This window comes from Nicotiana tabacum, chromosome 10 (assembly GCF_000715075.1).
Source record: "Nicotiana tabacum cultivar K326 chromosome 10, ASM71507v2, whole genome shotgun sequence".
NCBI classification, from domain to species: domain Eukaryota; kingdom Viridiplantae; phylum Streptophyta; class Magnoliopsida; order Solanales; family Solanaceae; genus Nicotiana; species Nicotiana tabacum.
The window spans coordinates 159384912-159404193 of record NC_134089.1 but is presented as its reverse complement, the minus strand read 5'-3'; the positions used below and the strand labels follow the sequence as shown (position 1 = coordinate 159404193).

Below are 19282 nucleotides of genomic sequence, written 5' to 3'. Positions count from 1 at the left end.
CCTGTTCAGTTTTTCTCTTCTTTTTTTTTCAGTTTGTCAAGCACATGGGTAATATAAACAACAATTTTACTAACTTTTGCAACCATAGATACACTATTTGATATACCCCATGTAGACATGTGATTTTTGACTCTCCCCAAGATTTTTCATATTTTAGCACGTAAATATTTAATTTAGGCCTAATATATCTATTTCAACTCCTTTTTACTTTTTTACTTTTATTTTATTACAAGAAAACAAAAATTACAAAAAATAGGTTCATTAATGTTTTGTAGTCATTTTTAATCTTGAAAAAATACCAAAAAAATAGTTTTGTTTTAATGGTGAGTCTTATTTTAATAATTATTTTTACTTAAGTAGAGCTAATTAATATTTTCGATAATACTTTTAGTTAATTAAACTAATTTTAAATATAGCTAGTCATAAAGGTCCAAGTTTCTAGCTCATTCCTTAAGCTCAATATCCAATACTCATTAAGCTAATCCTAGGGACCCTTCTAGACTCTTCTTTAGAACAAAATATATAAAAAGATCCTAAGGGCTTAACGCAAAAAGACTTAGGGACTAATTGACAAAATACACAAAAAATACACATTAGACCTAGACCTATACATAGGGGAAGTAAGGCCTAAAAGATGGGGACACCTAAAAAAAAAACCCATCAGATCCCTACCATCAGCTTTTCCGCGCCGCAATAGACGAACCCGACCCTCCTGAAGATCATCGTCTTCAATACCACCCCAAACGACCCCTCGTTCGATCTTCTTCTTCATTCCAACAACTGCTTCCAGCAGCCTAACGCCGGACACACGCACACACGCACCAACAGGTCGTCGTTCTTCCACACAAACCCGCCGGAACGGACTCCATCTCCACCCAAAACAGACCTCAAGACCAGGCCTTCGACGTTAAACACCATTTCTGGGTTACAGCCAACGCAACCTATATTCAAATGTTGAGTACCAGTTCTAAACTGCAGGCATTTGTCATAGTCCGAGTGTTCGGGCGAGTTTTGAGGTTGCCGGCGAGGTTTATACAAGTTGCTGTGTTGGGTTTCGATCGAGGTTCAGTCACCGGCGATATTTTCGGCCACTGAGTTTTGTTCGAAGTCAGTTTTGGTCTTTAAAGTTTCAAAGGGCGTTGACGTCCTAGGCTTTGACGTAAAGGTCCACTCTTGCTCTTATTGTAATTCTACCGTTTCCTTTAATAACATAAATTGATCAATTTTATTATTAATATTTTAGTGCTTACATTTTGTGTTCTTTGGAAGAATGTCCTCTACGTTGCTTCTCTGTTAACCTGATGTGATTGTATTGTTGTTAAAGTTATTTCCTTTTTATTGTCTCTATGCTTTATTATAGGAATAATATGGATTGTTGCAGTAATATCCTTTCTTATTTTCAATAACTTATTTCATTTGCAGTCTTATGAGTGATGGTCTTTAATGTAATAGACAATAATAGCTAAATGTTACACTTCCCCACAACAAATTCCATACTATGAGAACCTCGCAACAATCTTAAATTAGTTTAGGAAATAATTAATTATGAACATCCGTGGTTTGATTTAGTTGAATACTTTCTTTTGAAATAAATTGAGGCGTGTCATGCCAAATAAAATCCCTAAACTCATGACCCTCATTTAATTAATTTTAATCCTTTAGAAATCGAGGTGTGTCATTTAGCTGAATTTTCCATGGCCCTCGCAAACTTGAAAGTGCATAGTTGCTTTAGGCGCGTAATTTAAATTAATTTCCTTAAACTCGGGTGTGCATTTATGTGACCCAAATCCAAATCTCAACAACGTTTGATAAAATATGTCGTGGACCGCAGGTGCATTTATGTGACGTGGTTCAAGACGTATTCTAGATGACGTTGCATCTTTCCTAAAAATAATTAAATAAAAGCGGTTACAAAGTTAAAATTGAACCATAGGCTAAAACATGTATTAAAAATCAGATAATAGGCCAATTATAACAGTTGAGCGACCGTGCTAAAATCACAGAACCCGGGAATGCCTAACACCTTCTCCCGGGTTAATAGAATTCCTTACCCGGATTTCTGTGTTCGCGGAGTGTAAAACAGAGTCAGTTCTTCCTCGATTCGGGATTTAAAACCGGTGACTTGGGACACCTTAAATATTCCCAAGTGGCGACTCTGAATTTTACATAAAAATTAATCCTGTTTCAATTGTTACTTTAAGTTGAAAAAAAAACTCCCCGTATACCCCTCCGGGGGTGTAGTAAAAAGGAGGTGTGACAGCTCTGGCGACTCTGCTGGGGATCGAACCCAGAAGCTCTGGCGACTCTGCTGGGGATCGAACCCAGAATCTCTGATTCAGGGTTCAAGAATTCGAGCTTAGAATAATTATTATATTTGGCTTTATTTATTGTCTGATTTTATCTACATGTTTGGGCCTAATGCGCTAAATGTTGCTTTTTACCACTTTAACGTTATCTGAATTGTATATATAAACTGCTACGAAACCCCTCTCTTCTCTCTTCTGAGGAGTGCACGCTGGCGTGACTTCTTTCTGTTAGTGTCATATCCCAAATAAAACGAGGTTCGGACAAGTTGCAAAGCCGGATGATCTTTTGATTACCGGTACGCTGCCCCCCATCGGCTCGAGTTGTCCGCTCGGGTAAGCCAGGTCTAGAACAATACACTCAGGTTTTAGACCTAGAATAACTCAGCCTCATGCCGGATCCCTAGTCGGAATGTTTGTTTGCATCATGTTCATTTGACTTTGGATACTCAACACAGGAGTTGGGTCTGTCTAGGACAGGTGTACCCGAAATGAAAAGACCATCCTGATGCATCCTACTTGCTACTTATGCATTCATTTGCTTCGGATTTGCATGTTGACCGGCTTATTGAATAATAAGGGAAAGGTTGCGGAAAGGAAAATCAATGCGAGGGCTGAGAGAGATAATTGCCTGTTTTTGAAAAACCGATGCCCAAAATATACTGAAATTCTGCCGAATTTTGAAAAAAAAAGAGAATTTTTTTTGTTTGTTTTTTTTTAAAAAAGGAAAAAAAGAAAAATAGTTGGTTTTTGTTTTGTCAAAACTGCCCGAACTACGCATACCTGATTCTCGTCTTTCGGGACGTGATACGTAGGCAACCCACATAGGGTCTGGTCTTCCTAGTGAATCTTAGGTTCTTGGCTTCGCGGGGTCCTAGCCAAATCTTGCATTTTTAGCCACTTTTATCCACATAGGTTAATTTTAAAAAAATAGTCACAATCATGTCTTGCATGTGTCCAACAGGAAAGGTTATTGTCTCACATAGTGTTTTAGGTCTTTAATTTTATTGATCTAATTTTCTGCATCAAGGTGTGGATTTACTTATCGGAGTTTGAGCATGACAGAGCCCCAGGACCATCTAGTTAGGATCGCTCATCCAGGAGTGGATTAAAAGGAGATTTTCTTTTCTTTTTTATGCTTTGAGTATGTTATTCTTTTTTATGTTGTCTTTTAATTTCTAGCTTTGTACAGTAATGTCGAGTCTCTTGGTATTGTATTTCCTATTTTGTATTGAAAAAAAAAAGATGTGTAATAAGTCAAAATTCAAAAAAATAAGATTTTGCATTTTTATGTTTTCTTTAGAATACTAACTCTAGAAGTTTAAAAAAAATCTTTTGTGATTTTCCTTAGGAAATTAAAGTCTAGAACTCAAATAAAAATTGCTTTTATATTTCCCTTAGTAAGTTAAGACTAAAAATTCAAAAAAAAAAAGAATTTCCTTTTAGTATCTTTTTAAGAGTTTTCTTTAAGGCATTAATCTCAAAAATCCAAAAAGATTTTCTTTTGAGGTTCTTCTTTAGAAAATTATTGAAAAATGAAAAAAAATATTCTTTTATTTTCCCAAGAACTTTAGGACATTGTGATAGAAGAAAAAAAACATACTTTATCTTTATCTTTAAGGTTTCTTTCTTAGGTAATCAAAAATCGAAATCCAAAGAATATTTTTTATTTTGTTCATTTCTCGTTTCGAAGTCTCCCTTCAGGGATATGAAATGAAAATTCGAAATATTTTTCTTTGGCTTATTGTTTGGACTTCATTTCAGGAAAAAAAATCAAACAAATATTCATCTCTTGTAGGATTTTTTCCTTAATAATTTTTCATAGAGTGTTTGTTTCAAAAAAAAAAGAAAAATATATGCTCGTTAAGCTTGAGTTTAGGATAGGTTATAGAACATGGAGTCTAGAAAATTCAAAAAAGGTTTGCTTCTTTTATTTCCCTTTTCTCATCAGACTAGTCGCTAAGGTAAAAAGAAAAGAAAAGAAAAAGAGAACGTCAGTTTGTTTCCTTTATTCCTGATCTTCCCGAACTACGCAAAGATTTGATTCATCCGGCGTCATGATACGTAGACAACCTACATAAGGTTCGATTGAATTATTTTTTTATTTATTTACCAAAAGAAAAGAAAAAAGAAGAAGAAGAAAAAGATGGTGAAATTATGGGATGTGAGAAATGAGAAGGAAGAAAAAGAGCGATAATCAGAAAGAAAAAGGGGAAAGAAATTGAGCGAGCTAAGAAGTGCGAGGAAAGAAAAGAAAAGAAAAGAGAAGATTCAAATGGACAAATTGGGATGATGCCAAGTGACCTTATGACCCTCGAAGTCATTCTAGAATCATTAATTGTTGCTAGGTGCATTGCACGCAATGTGATATTTTTGTTGTTAAATGCCCTAACGCTAACGGGATGACTCCAGTTTATTTCTTTTGATATCTTCATAGCAGAAAGGTGGTTGGTTTGTGGTTCTCGAAGTAGTAACTCCTCTCCGCAACATAAAGTCAAAAGGCAATGGTGAACAACAACAAAATTGGGTTGATTGATATCGATGCTCGAAAGCAGTTGGTTGAACAGGACACTGGTTTGGCTGATGAGGTAAGAATGTTAAGACAACACATGACGGACATGTATCAGGCCTGGATGACTTGGAAGGCACCACCCCCGCCACCACCTAGCTTCTTAGATGCTACCCTTGCCCAAACTCCGGTCATAGTGTCAGATGATCCTCCATACTCTCCAGATCCACCCATTTATCATAGCTTTCCCAACCACCCTAACAGCTCCATCACTCATCCTCCAATTACCTCTCCCCACAATTGTCCTCCTGTCATATCCATCATTCCCAACAATGAATACCCACTCAAAGCTCATAATGCCCAATATTACCCCTCAAAGGTTACCCACAAGGTTCCTGACTCATACAAGGAAAGCCCTCGGGATGAGCTTCATGCTGAAAATGAAAAGGTTACAGGAAAAGAAGGGCGAGATGAGATATCCGGGAAGCTAAAAAGCATATGACAGTCTTTGAAGAACATGCCAGGGATGGGAGACCAGGTTAACATGTCTTACAAAGAGTTGTGTATGTTCCCTGACGTTCGCCTGCCCGCGGGGTTTAAAGTACCAAAGTTTAACTTGTATGATGGGTGTGGAGATCCGGTAGCCCACTTGAGGGATTATTGCAGTGAAATGAGAAGTGTTGGCGAGAAAGATGGTTTGTTGATGGCGTATTTTAGTGAGAGCTTGACTGGGGCAGCTTTGGAATGACATAATCGTCAAGATGTCGGTAAATGGCATACATTGGGTGACGTGGCTCAAGATTTTGTGCGACACTTTCAGTACAATATAGACATTGTCCTAGACCGCTCCTCCCTATCTCAGATGGAAAAGAAACCCAAGGAAAGTTTTAAGGATTTTTGGCTCAGATGGAACGAACAAGTTGCTCGGGATAGTCCTCTCATTGATAGAAAAGATGTTGCTAAGCCCCGCCGACGACAGGGTCCAGTGGGCGTTCTTGCTAAACGCTTTCAGCCTCAATATTGACCCCGCGGATATCCTTGTAATCCTCCCCACTATTGCTTCTCTCCACAGAACCCCCAAAATCGTACATCACTTTCCCGATACCTCGTCCACAATACGCCACCATATGCTCCACATCCCCGAGGCCCGCGATGGCCTGCACCACTTCCACAAATGTCGTATCCGCCCCCTCAGGTATATCAACCACCTGCCCGCAAAAGGTTCCAACCGAGGCCAGAGTATATAATGAAAAGACTACTAAAAAAAGAAAAAGCCTTCACCCCTATTGGAGAATCGTATGCCAGTCTGTTCCAAAGGCTGAGGTAATTGGACATGTTGAAGCCGATTCAGATAAAAATGTCAAACCATCTTTCAAAAAAGTTTGACTTTTCTCAAAGGTGCGCATATTGCTCAGATGCCCGGGGGCATGACATAGAAAAGTGTTGGCATCTGAAAGAAACAGTCTAGAAGCTTATTGATGCAGGTGACATTACCGCGCAAAATCCAAATGCAGCAGATACTAGCCAAAGTCCATTGCCTGAGACGCATATGGAGGACATGATTTGTGTGCAAAAGGAATATGAGAACTATTCTGAGATCCTCGGAGGGCCAATTGCCGCAAAGCTTTTAGCGTTATCATTCTTGGTTCCGAAAGTTGATCATAAGAACGAGCCGACCAAAGAGACCCAAAAGCAATTTGCTAAGGACAATGAGATGAAGACTTGTGAAGGTTCTAGCAATGTTGATGTTGAACTCAGTGGCTAAGATGCAGAGCTTGGTAATTGGAAAGACGCTTATCTCTTGGCTAGCTGGGGAGGAGTCTTGGCGGTTTATTTTGTTGTCATTTCTGTTGTCCGGGTTATTTTCAGGGTTGCAATCCGGATATTGTCTTGTGACTCAAATCCTTCTATCCTTTTATTTTGCCTAGTTTGTTTAGTTGTAGTAGCTCGTTTAGTGTTGTCTAGGTTTGTTCCAGGGTTGTAACCCCAGTTTAGTTTGCTTATTTTGTTGTTCAAACCCTTTCTGTCTAATGCAATTTTCTGTTTTCTGTTATTTCTAGTCATTTTTGTTTAGTTCTCTTTTCTTTTTATAGTCCTTTTCCTGTTGACTCTAGTGACATAACATGCATGCGTAATTCTCGACCTAGTCTTAAAGTTAGTTTAATCATGAAGCAATGAAACAATTTTGAAGATGATATGGACATTTGAGGGAAATAAATAAAGGAATTTTGAGATCACTTCAAGCCCGAATTGTGTGAAACTGGGGTAGATAGAACATAAAGAAACCTTATTGAAACGCATCTTGCCGCATCAAGTTGAAGCTAAAGGCAGGTTTGCCCTAATTGGCAGGGGTCGTTTGTGGTAATGAGAGTGTTGTCCAATGGTACTTTGTATTTAACAAATGTAGAAGGAAAATGTGTGGATATGGCTATCGATTCTGATGTAGTCAAAAGATATTACGTATGATTTCTTTGGTTTGTTAATTGTATTGTTTGTATTTGGCATGCTTTGAAGATTGGAAAGACGAAGACATTTTATTCTTCTATCTAAACACTTTATCCCTTGTCACCCCTTTTGAGCCTTATTTATCTTCTTTCATATACCTCTTTTGGAATCAGAAGCAGAGTTTAGAAATATGATACAGAAAAAAAGGAGAAAAAAAAAGAATAGAAAAAGAGAGAAAAAAATGGAAAAAGAGTAAAGAAAAGAAAAGAAAAGGAAAAAGAAAAGAGAAAAAAAAGAGAGAGAAAAGTACAAAAACAAAGCAATTCCTACGTCAGGAACTACGTTCGACCTGATTCCTTTTAAGGATACGTAGGCAGCCTCACGGTTCGGCCCCATCAAAATAAAATCCAAAAGACCCCAAGCAAAGAAACTATGGCAGAAGTTGTGGTCATTGTAAGAGATCTGATTCCAAAAGTTGTAATTTTGAGCCCTTTTAAGCTGTTTTTGAGCTTTTATCCTTTTTTTCTAACCCTATCCAAAAGCGCACATTACGGTCCAAAGAAAGACCTTCCGATCAATCTTTGAGTAGTGCCAAGTCAAGCGAGTTAGAGGTATGATTCACATCAGGGGCAACACTCTGTTCTGCACAAGGAAAACAAAAATGACAGAGTCTTATCGGTGAAAACCTTCACAGGCACCATAAGGTGACGGTAAGTTGAGAGAAAGAACAAAATGAGAGAGGCTTCATGGTGAAAACCCTTCGGGCACTACAAGTCGAATAAGGATCGTGAATCAGATTAGATAATCGGAGCATTAAAGCCCAGTTTCACGATTTAGGGGTATAACAAGAGTTGAACATCAGACTTGTTTGACATATTAGGTCACTTAATCAACATGTGTATGTCATGGTCATTAGAGTTGGTATCTAGGTTTCTACTTTGTAGTTTTCTTGTTAGGAATCATCTCTTTCCTTTGTCCTTTACTCTGTTCCTTTTGTCTTGTTTACTTCCTCTTTCGGAGTCTGTTTGGTCAGAACAAGTGAGAAATGACTTCAAAATTTGCCACCAACTTTCCAACGGGATCTGGCTAGCACATCAAACCGGCATAAGTTAGGAAAGAACAACGTGCGCACTGAGTTGGTAACAATCAACATGCTTTGGGGTTCATGTGAAATACAAAGGTTTGGTATATATCAATTCATGAACAATGCAACAGATGGAGGGTATAGCGTGAACGGATCAAAGGTATTTTCTATGATAAGATTGACAAAGAAAGTGGTTAACCAGCGACAAGCAAGGTCTTCCAAGCAGAAATCAAAGTTATCATGGCAAGTGATGGAGCAATAGACCTCAAGGCCAAGGCCAGTGATTTAAGTCAGGAAAGAACAGCATGCGCACTAAGTGGGTGGCAATTGACGTGCTTTGGGATTCATGAGAAACACAAAGGTTCAGTATATGTCAATGCAAGAGCACAATGCAACAGATGAATGGTATTGGGTTTGAACGGATCAGAGGTATTCTCCGTGATAAAGGTGATAGGGAAAAGTGGTCAGTCAATAAACAGGCAAGGTCTTTCGAGTTGAAACCGAAGTTACCATAGGAAGTGAAGGAGAAATTGAACAGATCAGAGGTATTCTCCGTGATAAAGGTAATAGGGAAAAGTGGTCAGTCAATAAACAAACAAGGTCTTTCGAGTTGAAACCGAAGTTACCATAGGAAGTGAAGGAGCAATTGAACAGATCAAAGGTATTCTCCGTGATAAAGGTGATAGGGAAAAGTGGTCAGTCAATAAACAGGAAAGGTCTTTCGAGTTGAAACCGAAGTTACCATAGGAAGTGAAGGAGCAATCGCCCTCAAAGTTCAAGGCCACAAACCAACCACCATGTTTAAATTCACAAGTTTTCTTTGATTGAAACAGGGGCATAAAGTTTCGTTTGTTTCAGAGAAACCCTCCGTAAAGAAAGGCAAGCACAAGACAGGTTTGACAGTAAATTCTCAGGAACCTCCTAGAAAATGAGACCTAGTTTAAAATTCAAAACAATCATAAGTAGCAAAATCTAGCATAAATGTACCCCAAAGGAATATAAGTTGGCTTCAAAGTTTGCATGCTTGAGATAGGATTCAATTAGGAGTTTTCAGGACCCTCTTGAATAATGGGACTTAGCTTTAAGATTTACATTAGATAACAAGATGTAGCAAAAGTAATACCTTTAGAAGATATAATTTAGATTTAAAACTGTCATTTAACTAGGAGTTTTCAGGACCCTCCTGGATAATGGGATCTAGCTTTCAAATTCTTAGTTATATTTGGTAACATGATTCAGTTAACACTCACAGATGTGCCCAACTACCAAACTAAGGCAGAAAATTTTCTTTGTTTTGTCTATTTTTGTCGGTAATCAGGAGCCCACCTAGAGAACAAAGCAATTCAAGCATCGGTAATCAGGAGCCCACCTAGAGAACAAAGCAATTCAAGCGTCAGTAATCAGGATCCCACCTGGAGAACAAAGCAATTCAAGCATCGGTAATCAGGAGCCCACCTGGAGAACAAAGAAATTCAAGCGTCGGTAATCAGGAGCCCACCTAGAGAACAAAGCAATTCAAGCGTCGGTAATCAGGAGCCCACCTGGAGAACAAAGCAATTCAAGCGTCGGTAATCAGGAGCCCACCTGGAGAACAAAGCAATTCAAGTGTCGGTAATCAGGATCCAACCTGGAGAACAAAGCAATTCAAGCATCGGTAATCAGGAGCCCACCTGGAGAACAAAGCAATTCAAGCGTCGGTAATCAGGATCCCACCTGGAGAACAAAGCAATTCAAGCGTCGGTAATCAGGAGCCCACCTGGAGAACAAAGCAATTCAAGCTTCGGTAATCAGGAGCCCACCTGGAGAACAAAGCAAGTCAAGCGTCGGTAATCACGAGCCCACCTGGAGAACAAAGTAATTCAAGCGTCGGTAATCAGGAGCCTACCTGGAGAACAAAGCAATTCAAGCATCGGTAATCAGGAGCCCACCTGGAGAACAAAGCAATTCAAGTATCGGTAATGAGGAGCCCACCTGGAGAACAAAGCAATTCAAGCGTCGGTAATGAGGAGACCACCTGGAGAACAAAGCAATTCAAGTGTCGGTAATCAGGAGCCCACCTGGAGAACAAAGCAATTTAAGTGTCGGTAATCAGGAGCCCACCTGGAGAACAAAGCAATTCAAGTGTCGGTAATCAGGAGCCCACCTGGAGGAGAAAGCAACAATTCAAGTGTTGGTAATCAGGAGCCCACCTGAAGAACAAAGCAGCAATTCAAGTGTTGGTAATCAGGAGCCCAACTAAAGAACAAAGCAGCAATGTTCAAAGGAAGACGGTTCAAGTTCGGCAATCAGGCATCCACCTGGAGAACAAAGGGAAAGCAATTCAAGTTTCAAAGGAAGATAACACAGATTTCAAGGGAAGGCAGTCCAAGTGTCGAAGGAAGACAGTTCAAGTATTGTCAATCAGGAACTTTACCTGGAGAATAAGGGAATTCACTTCAGAACGCAATTCAAGTCAGCAATAAAAGAAGCTCGCGGCGAGAATGCAACTCAACAGTCCAAGGTGATCAACAAAAGTTAGTCACGATCAAGAGAGAGAGGGAGAGAGAGAGAGAGAGGCAAGAAGTGAATCCAAATGTAGAAGTTGATGAAAGATGTGAGCTTCTCAAGACATGGTTGAGGTCACAAGCACTACATGTACAGTCTTGATCCGAAAATCTGAAGAAGAACGAGCTAGCACCTGCAACTAGCAAGTGTCAAGGTTCAAATCCAAAGTCTGCATGAAGAACCATTCAAGACTCAAGATCAAGCTTCAGAAGACTTATAGATAGGAATCTTGTAACTCGTAGTTGACAGGCTTAACTAGTCTTTTTCATTTCTTTTGATTTTGATGTTATAACAGGACCGCGGACCGGAACCTCGGCGGAACAGCACCTCGACCGGCTATCCACCTCGGCATACTCCATCATCTCACTCACCTTTGAACTACACGTGGTCTGATTCCTTTATAGCCAAGGATATGTAGGCAGCTCAGATACCAGGGCTCGGTCACATTCCCCTCTCTCTTAGTTTTAGTCTCTCCAAATAAGGGTCGGGTCAAAAAACTTGTCTAGTCGTTCTTTGTCAGAAAATACTTCGTCTTTCCAGTCAAAGAGGGACAGTTGTAGACATGTGATTTTTGACCCTCCCCAAGATTTTTCATATTATAGCACGTAAATATTTAATTTAGGCCTAATATAGCTATTTCAACTCATTTTTACTCTTTTACTTTTATTTTATTACAAGAAAACAAAAATTACAAAAAATAAGTTCATTAATGTTTTGTAGTCATTTTTAATCTTGAAAAAATACCAAAAAAATATTTTTGTTTTAATGGTCAGTCTTATTTTAATAATTATTTTTACTTAAGTAGAGGTAATTAATATTTTCAATAATACTTTTAGTTAATTAAGCTAATTTTAAACATAGCTAGTCATAAAGGCCAAAGTTTCTAGCTCATTCCTTAAGCTCAATATCCAATATCCATTAAGCTAATCCAAGAGACCCTTCTAGACTCTTCTTTGGAACAAAAAATAAATAAAAAGACCCTAAGGACTTAACACAAAAAGACTTAGGGACTAATTAACAAAATATATAAAAAATACACATTAGACCTAGACCTATACATAGGGAAAGTAAGGCCTAAAAGAGGGGGACACCTAAAGAAAAACCTATCAGATCCCTACCATCAGCTTTTCAGCGTCGCAATAGACGAACCCGACCCCCCTGAAGATCATCGTCTTCAATACCACCCCAAACGACCCCTCGTTCGATCTTCTTCTTCATTCCAACAACTGCTTCCAGCAGCCTAACGCCGGACACACGCACACACGCACCAACAGGTCGTCGTTCTTCCACCCAAACCCGCCGGAACGGACTCCATCTCCACCCAAAACAGACCTCAAGACCAGGCCTTCGACGTTAAACACCATTTCTGGGTTACAGCCAACGCAGCCTATATTCAAACGTTGAGTACCAGTTCTAAACTGCAGGCATTTGTCATAGTCCGAGTGTTCAGGCGAGTTTTGAGGTTGCCGGCGAGGTTTATACAAGTTGTTGTATTGGGTTTCGATCGAGGTTCAGTCACCGGCGATATTTTCGGCCACTGAGTTTTGTTCGAAGTCGGTTTTGGTCTTTAAAGTTTCGAAGGGCGTTGACGTCCTAGGCTTTGACGTAAAGGTCCACTCTTACTCTTATTGTAATTCTACTGTTTCCTTTAATAACATAAATTGATCAATTTTATTATTAATATTTTAGTGCTTACATTTTGTGTTCTGTGGAAGAATGTCCTCTACGTTGCTTCTCTGTTAACCTGATGTGATTGTATTGTTGTTAAAGTTATTTCCTTCTTAGGATTGTCTCTATGCTTTATTATAGGAATAATATGGATTGTTGCAGTAATATCCTTTCTTATTTTCAATAACTTATTTCATTTGCAGTCTTATGAGTGATGGTCTTTAATGTAATAGACAATAATAGCTAAATGTTACACTTCCTCACTACAAATTTCATACTATGAGAACCTCGCAACAATCTCAAATTAGTTTAGGAAATAATTAATTATGAACATCCGTGATTTGTTTTAGTTGAATACTTTCTTTTGAAATAAATTGAGGCGTGCCATGCTAAATAAAATCTCTAAACTCATGGCCCTCATTTAATTAATTTTAATCCTTTAGAAATCGAGGTGTGTCATTTAGCTGAATTTTCCATGGCCCTCGCAAACTTGAAAGTGCATAGTTGCTTTAGGCGCGTAATTTAAATTAATTTCCTTAAACTCGGGTGTGCATTTATGTGACCCAAATCCAAATCTCAACAACGTTTGATAAAATGTGTCATGGACCGCGGATGCATTTATGTGACATGGTTCAAGACGTATTCTAGATGACGTTGAATCTTTCCTAAAAATAATTAAATAAAAGCGGTTACAAAGTTAAAATTGAACCATAGGCTAAAACATGTATTAAAAATCAGATAATAGGCCAATTATAACAGTTGAGCGACCATGCTAAAACCACGGAACCCGGGAATGCCTAACACCTTCTCCCGGGTTAACAGAATTCCTTACCCGGATTTCTGTGTTCGGGGACTGTAAAACAGAGTCAATTCTTCCTCGATTCGGGATTTAAAACCGGTGACTTGGGACACCTTAAATTATCCCAAGTGGCAACTCTGAATTTTACATAAAAAATAATCATGTTTCGATTGTCACTTTAAGTTGGAAAAAAAACTCCCCTTATACCCCTCCGGGGTATAGTAAAAAGGAGTTGTGACACACAACAATTGACCACTTTACCCTTGTGAACTCGAACAAAATTATGGATCATGTGGCTCGACTTTGTCTGACGTGTTCCATTAATCATCCTTTCATCTTGATTCTTGCTTTTTTTAATTGGCTCATCTGGGATATTAAATCATCTGACTTGCGACTTGATTTTCTCGTCTTGAATGATCTGCAAGAAAAGTTTTGAGTTATTCCTATTAGTTTTGTCATCATTGAAGGTTATCAAAAGGAGTTCTTTCCTACATATAAAACTCTTAGTGGAAAAATCCTTACTTCTTACCATGCTATGCTAGTGGCAGGATTTGAGCCAGCATCTATTCAACCCATGTTGTGATTGAAATGCCTAATTCGGACTATAGAGCATAGATTAATGATAAAAACTTGTTTGCACTCTATACTTATATCAACTCAACTATGATCCAATACCCTAGCCTCTCGGGTCCTATCCAAAACCATCTCGACAGGTCCAAAATAGCTATACCTACTTATACACAGAGGCGGAGCCACAGTGTCGATTACGGGTTCGGTTGAACCCAATAGCTTTGGTTCAAACTTTGTGTTTGTCTTAAATCATTAAATATGTACAAATTATTAATTTAGAATCCAGTAACTTAAAAGGATTAGGATCCCGAAACCATAAAATCCTGGCTCCGCCTCTACTATACACATACTCAAAACGTATTTTAGATCAGAAATGCGCAGAATGAAGGGTTGGGTTATTACAATACTTCCAAAAGCCATTCACTTAAGCTTACAAAGATCGCTCTGCCAAATGATAGTTCACTCGAACTCACTGTCTTCCACAAAACAGTCCACCACTTCAGCATATACAATTAACGAACAAGCCATATAAGGTTTCATGAATTTTTGATGGAGTTTAAGGCAGAGGTGTTGGGACAGAAGAGAGTGGGCTGAACTCTATGGTGCAGGCTAGGGAGTGGTCAACGGGCGAGTCGGGTCGGATATGGGCAGTTCAAAAACGGGTAATACAAAACAGATAAATTATCCGACTCGACTCATATTTTACCGATAAAAAACAAGTTAACCGTACAGCTTATAATAACCTACACATATTAGTACAGTATAGTAGTATACCGCTTTCCCTGCTTGCGGCTCGTCCGCAGTTATTATATCATTTTCTGTAGATTTTTTTTTTATTTTTAAAAAACTTCTTTTTTGCTCTATAAGCCGAAGTAGCAACTTTTGCTGTCCCCAATGAAGTCAACATCTTGCTGAGGAAGTTAGAATTACAATTAAGAGATTTTCATTGCAATCAGTGAGATGTTTAAAATAAAATCACTACAGGGATAAATGGGAGTCCCACATATTGTTCTTGAGACTTAAACCGCATGAGAATCATAAACCAAGTTTTTTCATGATTAATGAGCAAGGTTTAAAATGTCTTTAATGATTGGAGGTTTGCAGAATTTGGCAATCATAGAGTTCAAAAACCAACTAAATATAAGATTGTCAGTTATCTGTTACAGGACTACCAGTATATGCCTAATTTATCTTGCATTCACAGTTTCATTAACTGATTCTGCATCAATATTCAAGCTGGAGATTGATAACAATGAGGGTAACACCAAGAGCACCAATCCAATAAGTTATTACATTGCAATGAACCAGGAGGCTGAACGTACATCATCCAAGTTCATGTAATTTTATTGCATCACATTCAACTCAGATATTTTTGTGTCCAACACTGAACTTGGCTATGAAAAATCCTATTGTATCGTGGTCGGATGATGGATCAAATCTCTGAACAAGATTTTCCTCGCCAGGCTTTAACCATTCCCTGGAGAATTTAGAAGCAGCGGAGATGTCAATACCGACACTCATGATTTAACGCAACACTTTAATAAGGCGTTTACACACAAAAAAACAGCATCACACCATGATGTTTATCGGAAGCAGTTCTTACAATAAAAAGATGGAAAAATGACTAGCTTTTAAATATGTTTACAGCCATTGCAGAACTTCTGTATCTTAACTTGATCTCTGTTCTGCCAGTAGTCTTAGCAGTTAAAATTCAGAAAAATAGAGATGATTCCAAGGTTCTTTGTTTATCTTTGGTTGTTACAGTCTCTGTTTGGGCATGCACATACACACATTGACAAATAGAACTGTTAGGAAAAGCAAGAGACAATTAGCAACATTCTCCTATACTATCCAAAAATTTGTCCGATACCATCAAAGCAAAGAGTGCCTCGGTCGTCACTTACATCACAGCCCAAGAGACATATCTTTCTCCATCTAAAGCCCAGTAATTTGAAACTGACTGGACAGGTTCAAAGAGACTAACCATCAAGCTTCGCCTTCCATATTTTAGGAATTACCCAATAGACACTAACACATCCATCTTATAAGAACAAATGAAAATGAATGCAGAACGAACAAAATAGCTTAACATAGCTAAAGCACATGTCACGTGTATAAACTATATACACAGTTTTTCAACACACAAGTGACAACTGAAGTCTTGCAAAGCAAACACTACAAAACGGCAAGATGCTTACTCAACAAACCCATTAGGCAATTGACAACTACCAGTGAGGCCGGGTCCTCCAATTTTTGGATGCTGAAAGACATACATGATGTAGAGAAATATCGATCAAAGTCAGCTAGAAAAACTTAATAAGTATATTGATGAAAAATATTTCTCACTAGACATCCTAAATGACTGCTAATATTTCCTTTTAATATCAATTTACTGGAAGCGTTGTTTTGCATGAATATGCAACCTTTTAAACTAACCTGTGATGCCAACGAGAGAAACTCATAGGTGTCCAATGCATATCGAACCAACGCTTCATTCTCACCAGGGTTTATCGTACATCTGAAGTTGGAACCAGTAACAATAGTAGTTCAGGCTATTAAGCATATGACTCAGTATTGGAAGAATCAATCAACCAATCCCTAAAGTTTAACATAATTAAACCCATGACATTAAATGCTCGTCTTGAATAATGTGAAAGAATGTGGAGGAACATGGAGGTATTACTGTCAGAAACTAAAAACTCCATCACTAATACATGCCCTACCGCACATTCAGAAAGCACAAAAGTAAAACCTATGCACCTAAAGAACTACTGGCAGCAGTAGAGAAGCATATATATTACACTGTTTAAAGCAACGGAACCTAAAAACTTGAATTATGTTCCAAAAACAATCAAACAAGAAAACCTCTTGTCACCTCTGGGCAACCCTATATACTTAAAAGACTAAACATATAATTAGTGAATTTGTAAGAAAAGCCATCAGATCCAGTTCCACCCAATCCTTCTGAATCTTAATCTCCCAACTTCTCATCAGTAAATTGCAACTACAAGTAGAACCACAATCAGCACCATCTTCTCTAGCCTGATGAAGAATCTTACCATGTCTAAATATAACTTAAGCTGGCTCCCAAAGAGGAACTTCTTTCCACAGTGGAGTGGTGGACATTATGGCTGAGAGCAAAATGTGCTCATGTCTACATGAAAGGGAAAGAGGAAGTTGTGGTGCTCAATCAAGTGGTTAAGAGCAAGCTTATTTAGCAGTTTTCACTTTGGTCGTACAAATATCTCCCAAGTCCCACCAACTTCTGCGTACAATCAGAACCACCATTTAAAGAAGTCTAGATTCAATGATCTACACTCTTTTTGATAAGGTCCACCATCTACTCTCTGGAACAAGTATGGACCTTCTATGGCAAACAAATTGAGATAGCTAGTATGTACAACTTTCCCGTCCTAATAGCTGCCAAGTCTGTGTAAGGGTTACTTTCTATTTGGACAGTCTGTCCAAGGGTTACTAGTCTCTCCATCCGTATGTACCTGGTCATCATTCCTTTAAATCCATCCCAGTTTCTTGGATCCCTTTCACTAAGTGCAAGTTTTTCATTCCCCAAAAATTCGAACGATATATACTAATACTCTCTCCAACCCATTTTATATGACATCATTTGACAGGAAAAGGAGTTTAAATTGTTAATTTGAATTATATTATATTAGTGATAGAGAAAGAAACTATTAAAGTAATGGCTGCAAAGTTAGATTTGATAGAGAAAATATCATACTGAAGTTCAAACTTTGAATAGTTTAATGAATTTGGATTCTTGAAAATTGTAAATTTTTTACAGAAATGGATTGGGGTCAAACATTTTCAGATGTCTAAATTGGAAAGATTGTCGTGTAAATTGGGACGGAGGAAGTACTAGTTTACATTGTCTTACAAAAATTTGATGATTTTCTGGCAACTTCACTTTCCACATTTAACATTATTCTAAAGATTTCTGTATCTAAGTAATACAAAGTAATCTCTTTTGGGGACGGAGGTATAGGAAGTGCACACGAACCCACTAAATTTTCTTCGGATGGAAAAAGTAGCATCATAATCTGCATGGTATATTCACACAGAATATAGCACCTAGTGAATAATCCATGGGATGACTTTCGCACAGATAGAGGTTCTCTCAATCTCCTTCATACGGGATTCAAAAACAAATTGTGAATATTTGTGTTAGAATCATGCATAGCATTCCGAATATTGTGAATTTGATTTCTTATGATGTAACTTTTGCTCTCCCAATTATTAATTTGTCCAATTAAGTCTTCTACACTTCAATGTCTCATTGAAATCTGGTCTGTGTTCATGTATTTAATACTAGGACATGAGTCCACCTCAATGTCTTAGTGAGTCTTACTGAAAGTTGGTCGGTGACGTATGTAAATGATGTATTTACATATTAAGACATGAGTCCACATTTTGGAACGGCATTTTATGCAACAACTCCCAAATGGATCTGTATAAACAGCCATGCCTAAAGAATAAAGATAGAGGAAAACTAAGAAACTTGCTCTATGCATATATGTTTTAGCAGATTATTTCTAATTCATAAAAAAAATGTTTTAGCACACTGTTACAAAATGGATGTCAGGCGCCACGTCTGATACTTTCTGCAAGCACAGCCTCTAGCATTAAAAAGAACTAGGATCTAGTACTATGTCATTCACCAGAACAAAGGAACAATGTTAAAAAGACTGCAGAAAAGGGAGCGAGAGATTTGTTTATGATCCAAAAGGAGAGAAGTTCACTGTAATAATCTTAATAATGAAATTTGTTTATGATCCAAAAAGAGATGTAGAGCTGTTATAAAGGTCAATAAGGAAGACAAAGTATGGATGGAATAAGTCAACAAAAGCAATGATGAAATTCGCTGTAATAATCTTAATAACGAAATTAGTCTTAAGTCTCGTAAAGAAAAGGTTTAGCTACATGTTTGTACTTACGTGGAATAGACAATAACTCCACCTGGGCGAACAAGCAGAACAGCCTGGTCAAACATTCGTCTCTGATACTTAGCATGATTCTTCAACGAATCAATTGTCTCCTGGGTATAACAAGAGAAATGTTTTCTGAATCAGTTGTCCCTCAAATAACAACAGAAATGTCTTCACAAATTTACAATAAAAAGGGGATAACTTTTGAGTAGTAGTGTTGAAATATGCAGGAAATAGGAATAAACTTGCTCTGATCAAAATGGGTGCAGTTGATCAGAGCCTCCCCACCAACCCAATCCATCAGAAACCTCCAGACACAATAGACATTTTCAATTTCATCATCAAATAGAAAAATGTCTAAGAATATCTGCATGTCATTGGATCAATGAATTTTTACCTCAAGGACTGCTGATTCAC

The 19282-nt window shown here is 38.0% G+C and overlaps 1 protein-coding gene and 1 long non-coding RNA gene across 3 annotated transcripts in view; both read right to left on the bottom strand.

Moving 5' to 3' along the window:
• Window positions 1-13256: 13256 nt before the first annotated feature.
• Window positions 13257-14052, bottom strand: LOC142164942 (uncharacterized). Its single transcript, XR_012696031.1, has 2 exons — window positions 13882-14052; window positions 13257-13770 (listed from the first exon to the last, which is right to left on the bottom strand). It is a non-coding gene; the product is annotated as an uncharacterized LOC142164942 (long non-coding RNA).
• A 990-nt stretch (window positions 14053-15042) lies between these two features.
• The window catches only part of LOC107759550 (rRNA (cytosine-C(5))-methyltransferase NOP2C-like), a 30299-nt gene continuing 26059 nt past the window's right edge, over window positions 15043-19282 (bottom strand). For both annotated transcript variants that reach the window (XM_075223465.1, XM_075223466.1), the window contains exons 10-13: window positions 18875-18975; window positions 16359-16440; window positions 16121-16182; window positions 15043-15399 (exon numbers count right to left, since the gene is read on the bottom strand). In XM_075223465.1, the coding sequence (XP_075079566.1) occupies window positions 15285-15399; window positions 16121-16182; window positions 16359-16440; window positions 18875-18975 (360 nt within the window). In that variant the 3' untranslated portion in view covers window positions 15043-15284. The remainder of the gene's footprint in view (window positions 15400-16120; window positions 16183-16358; window positions 16441-18874; window positions 18976-19282) is intronic.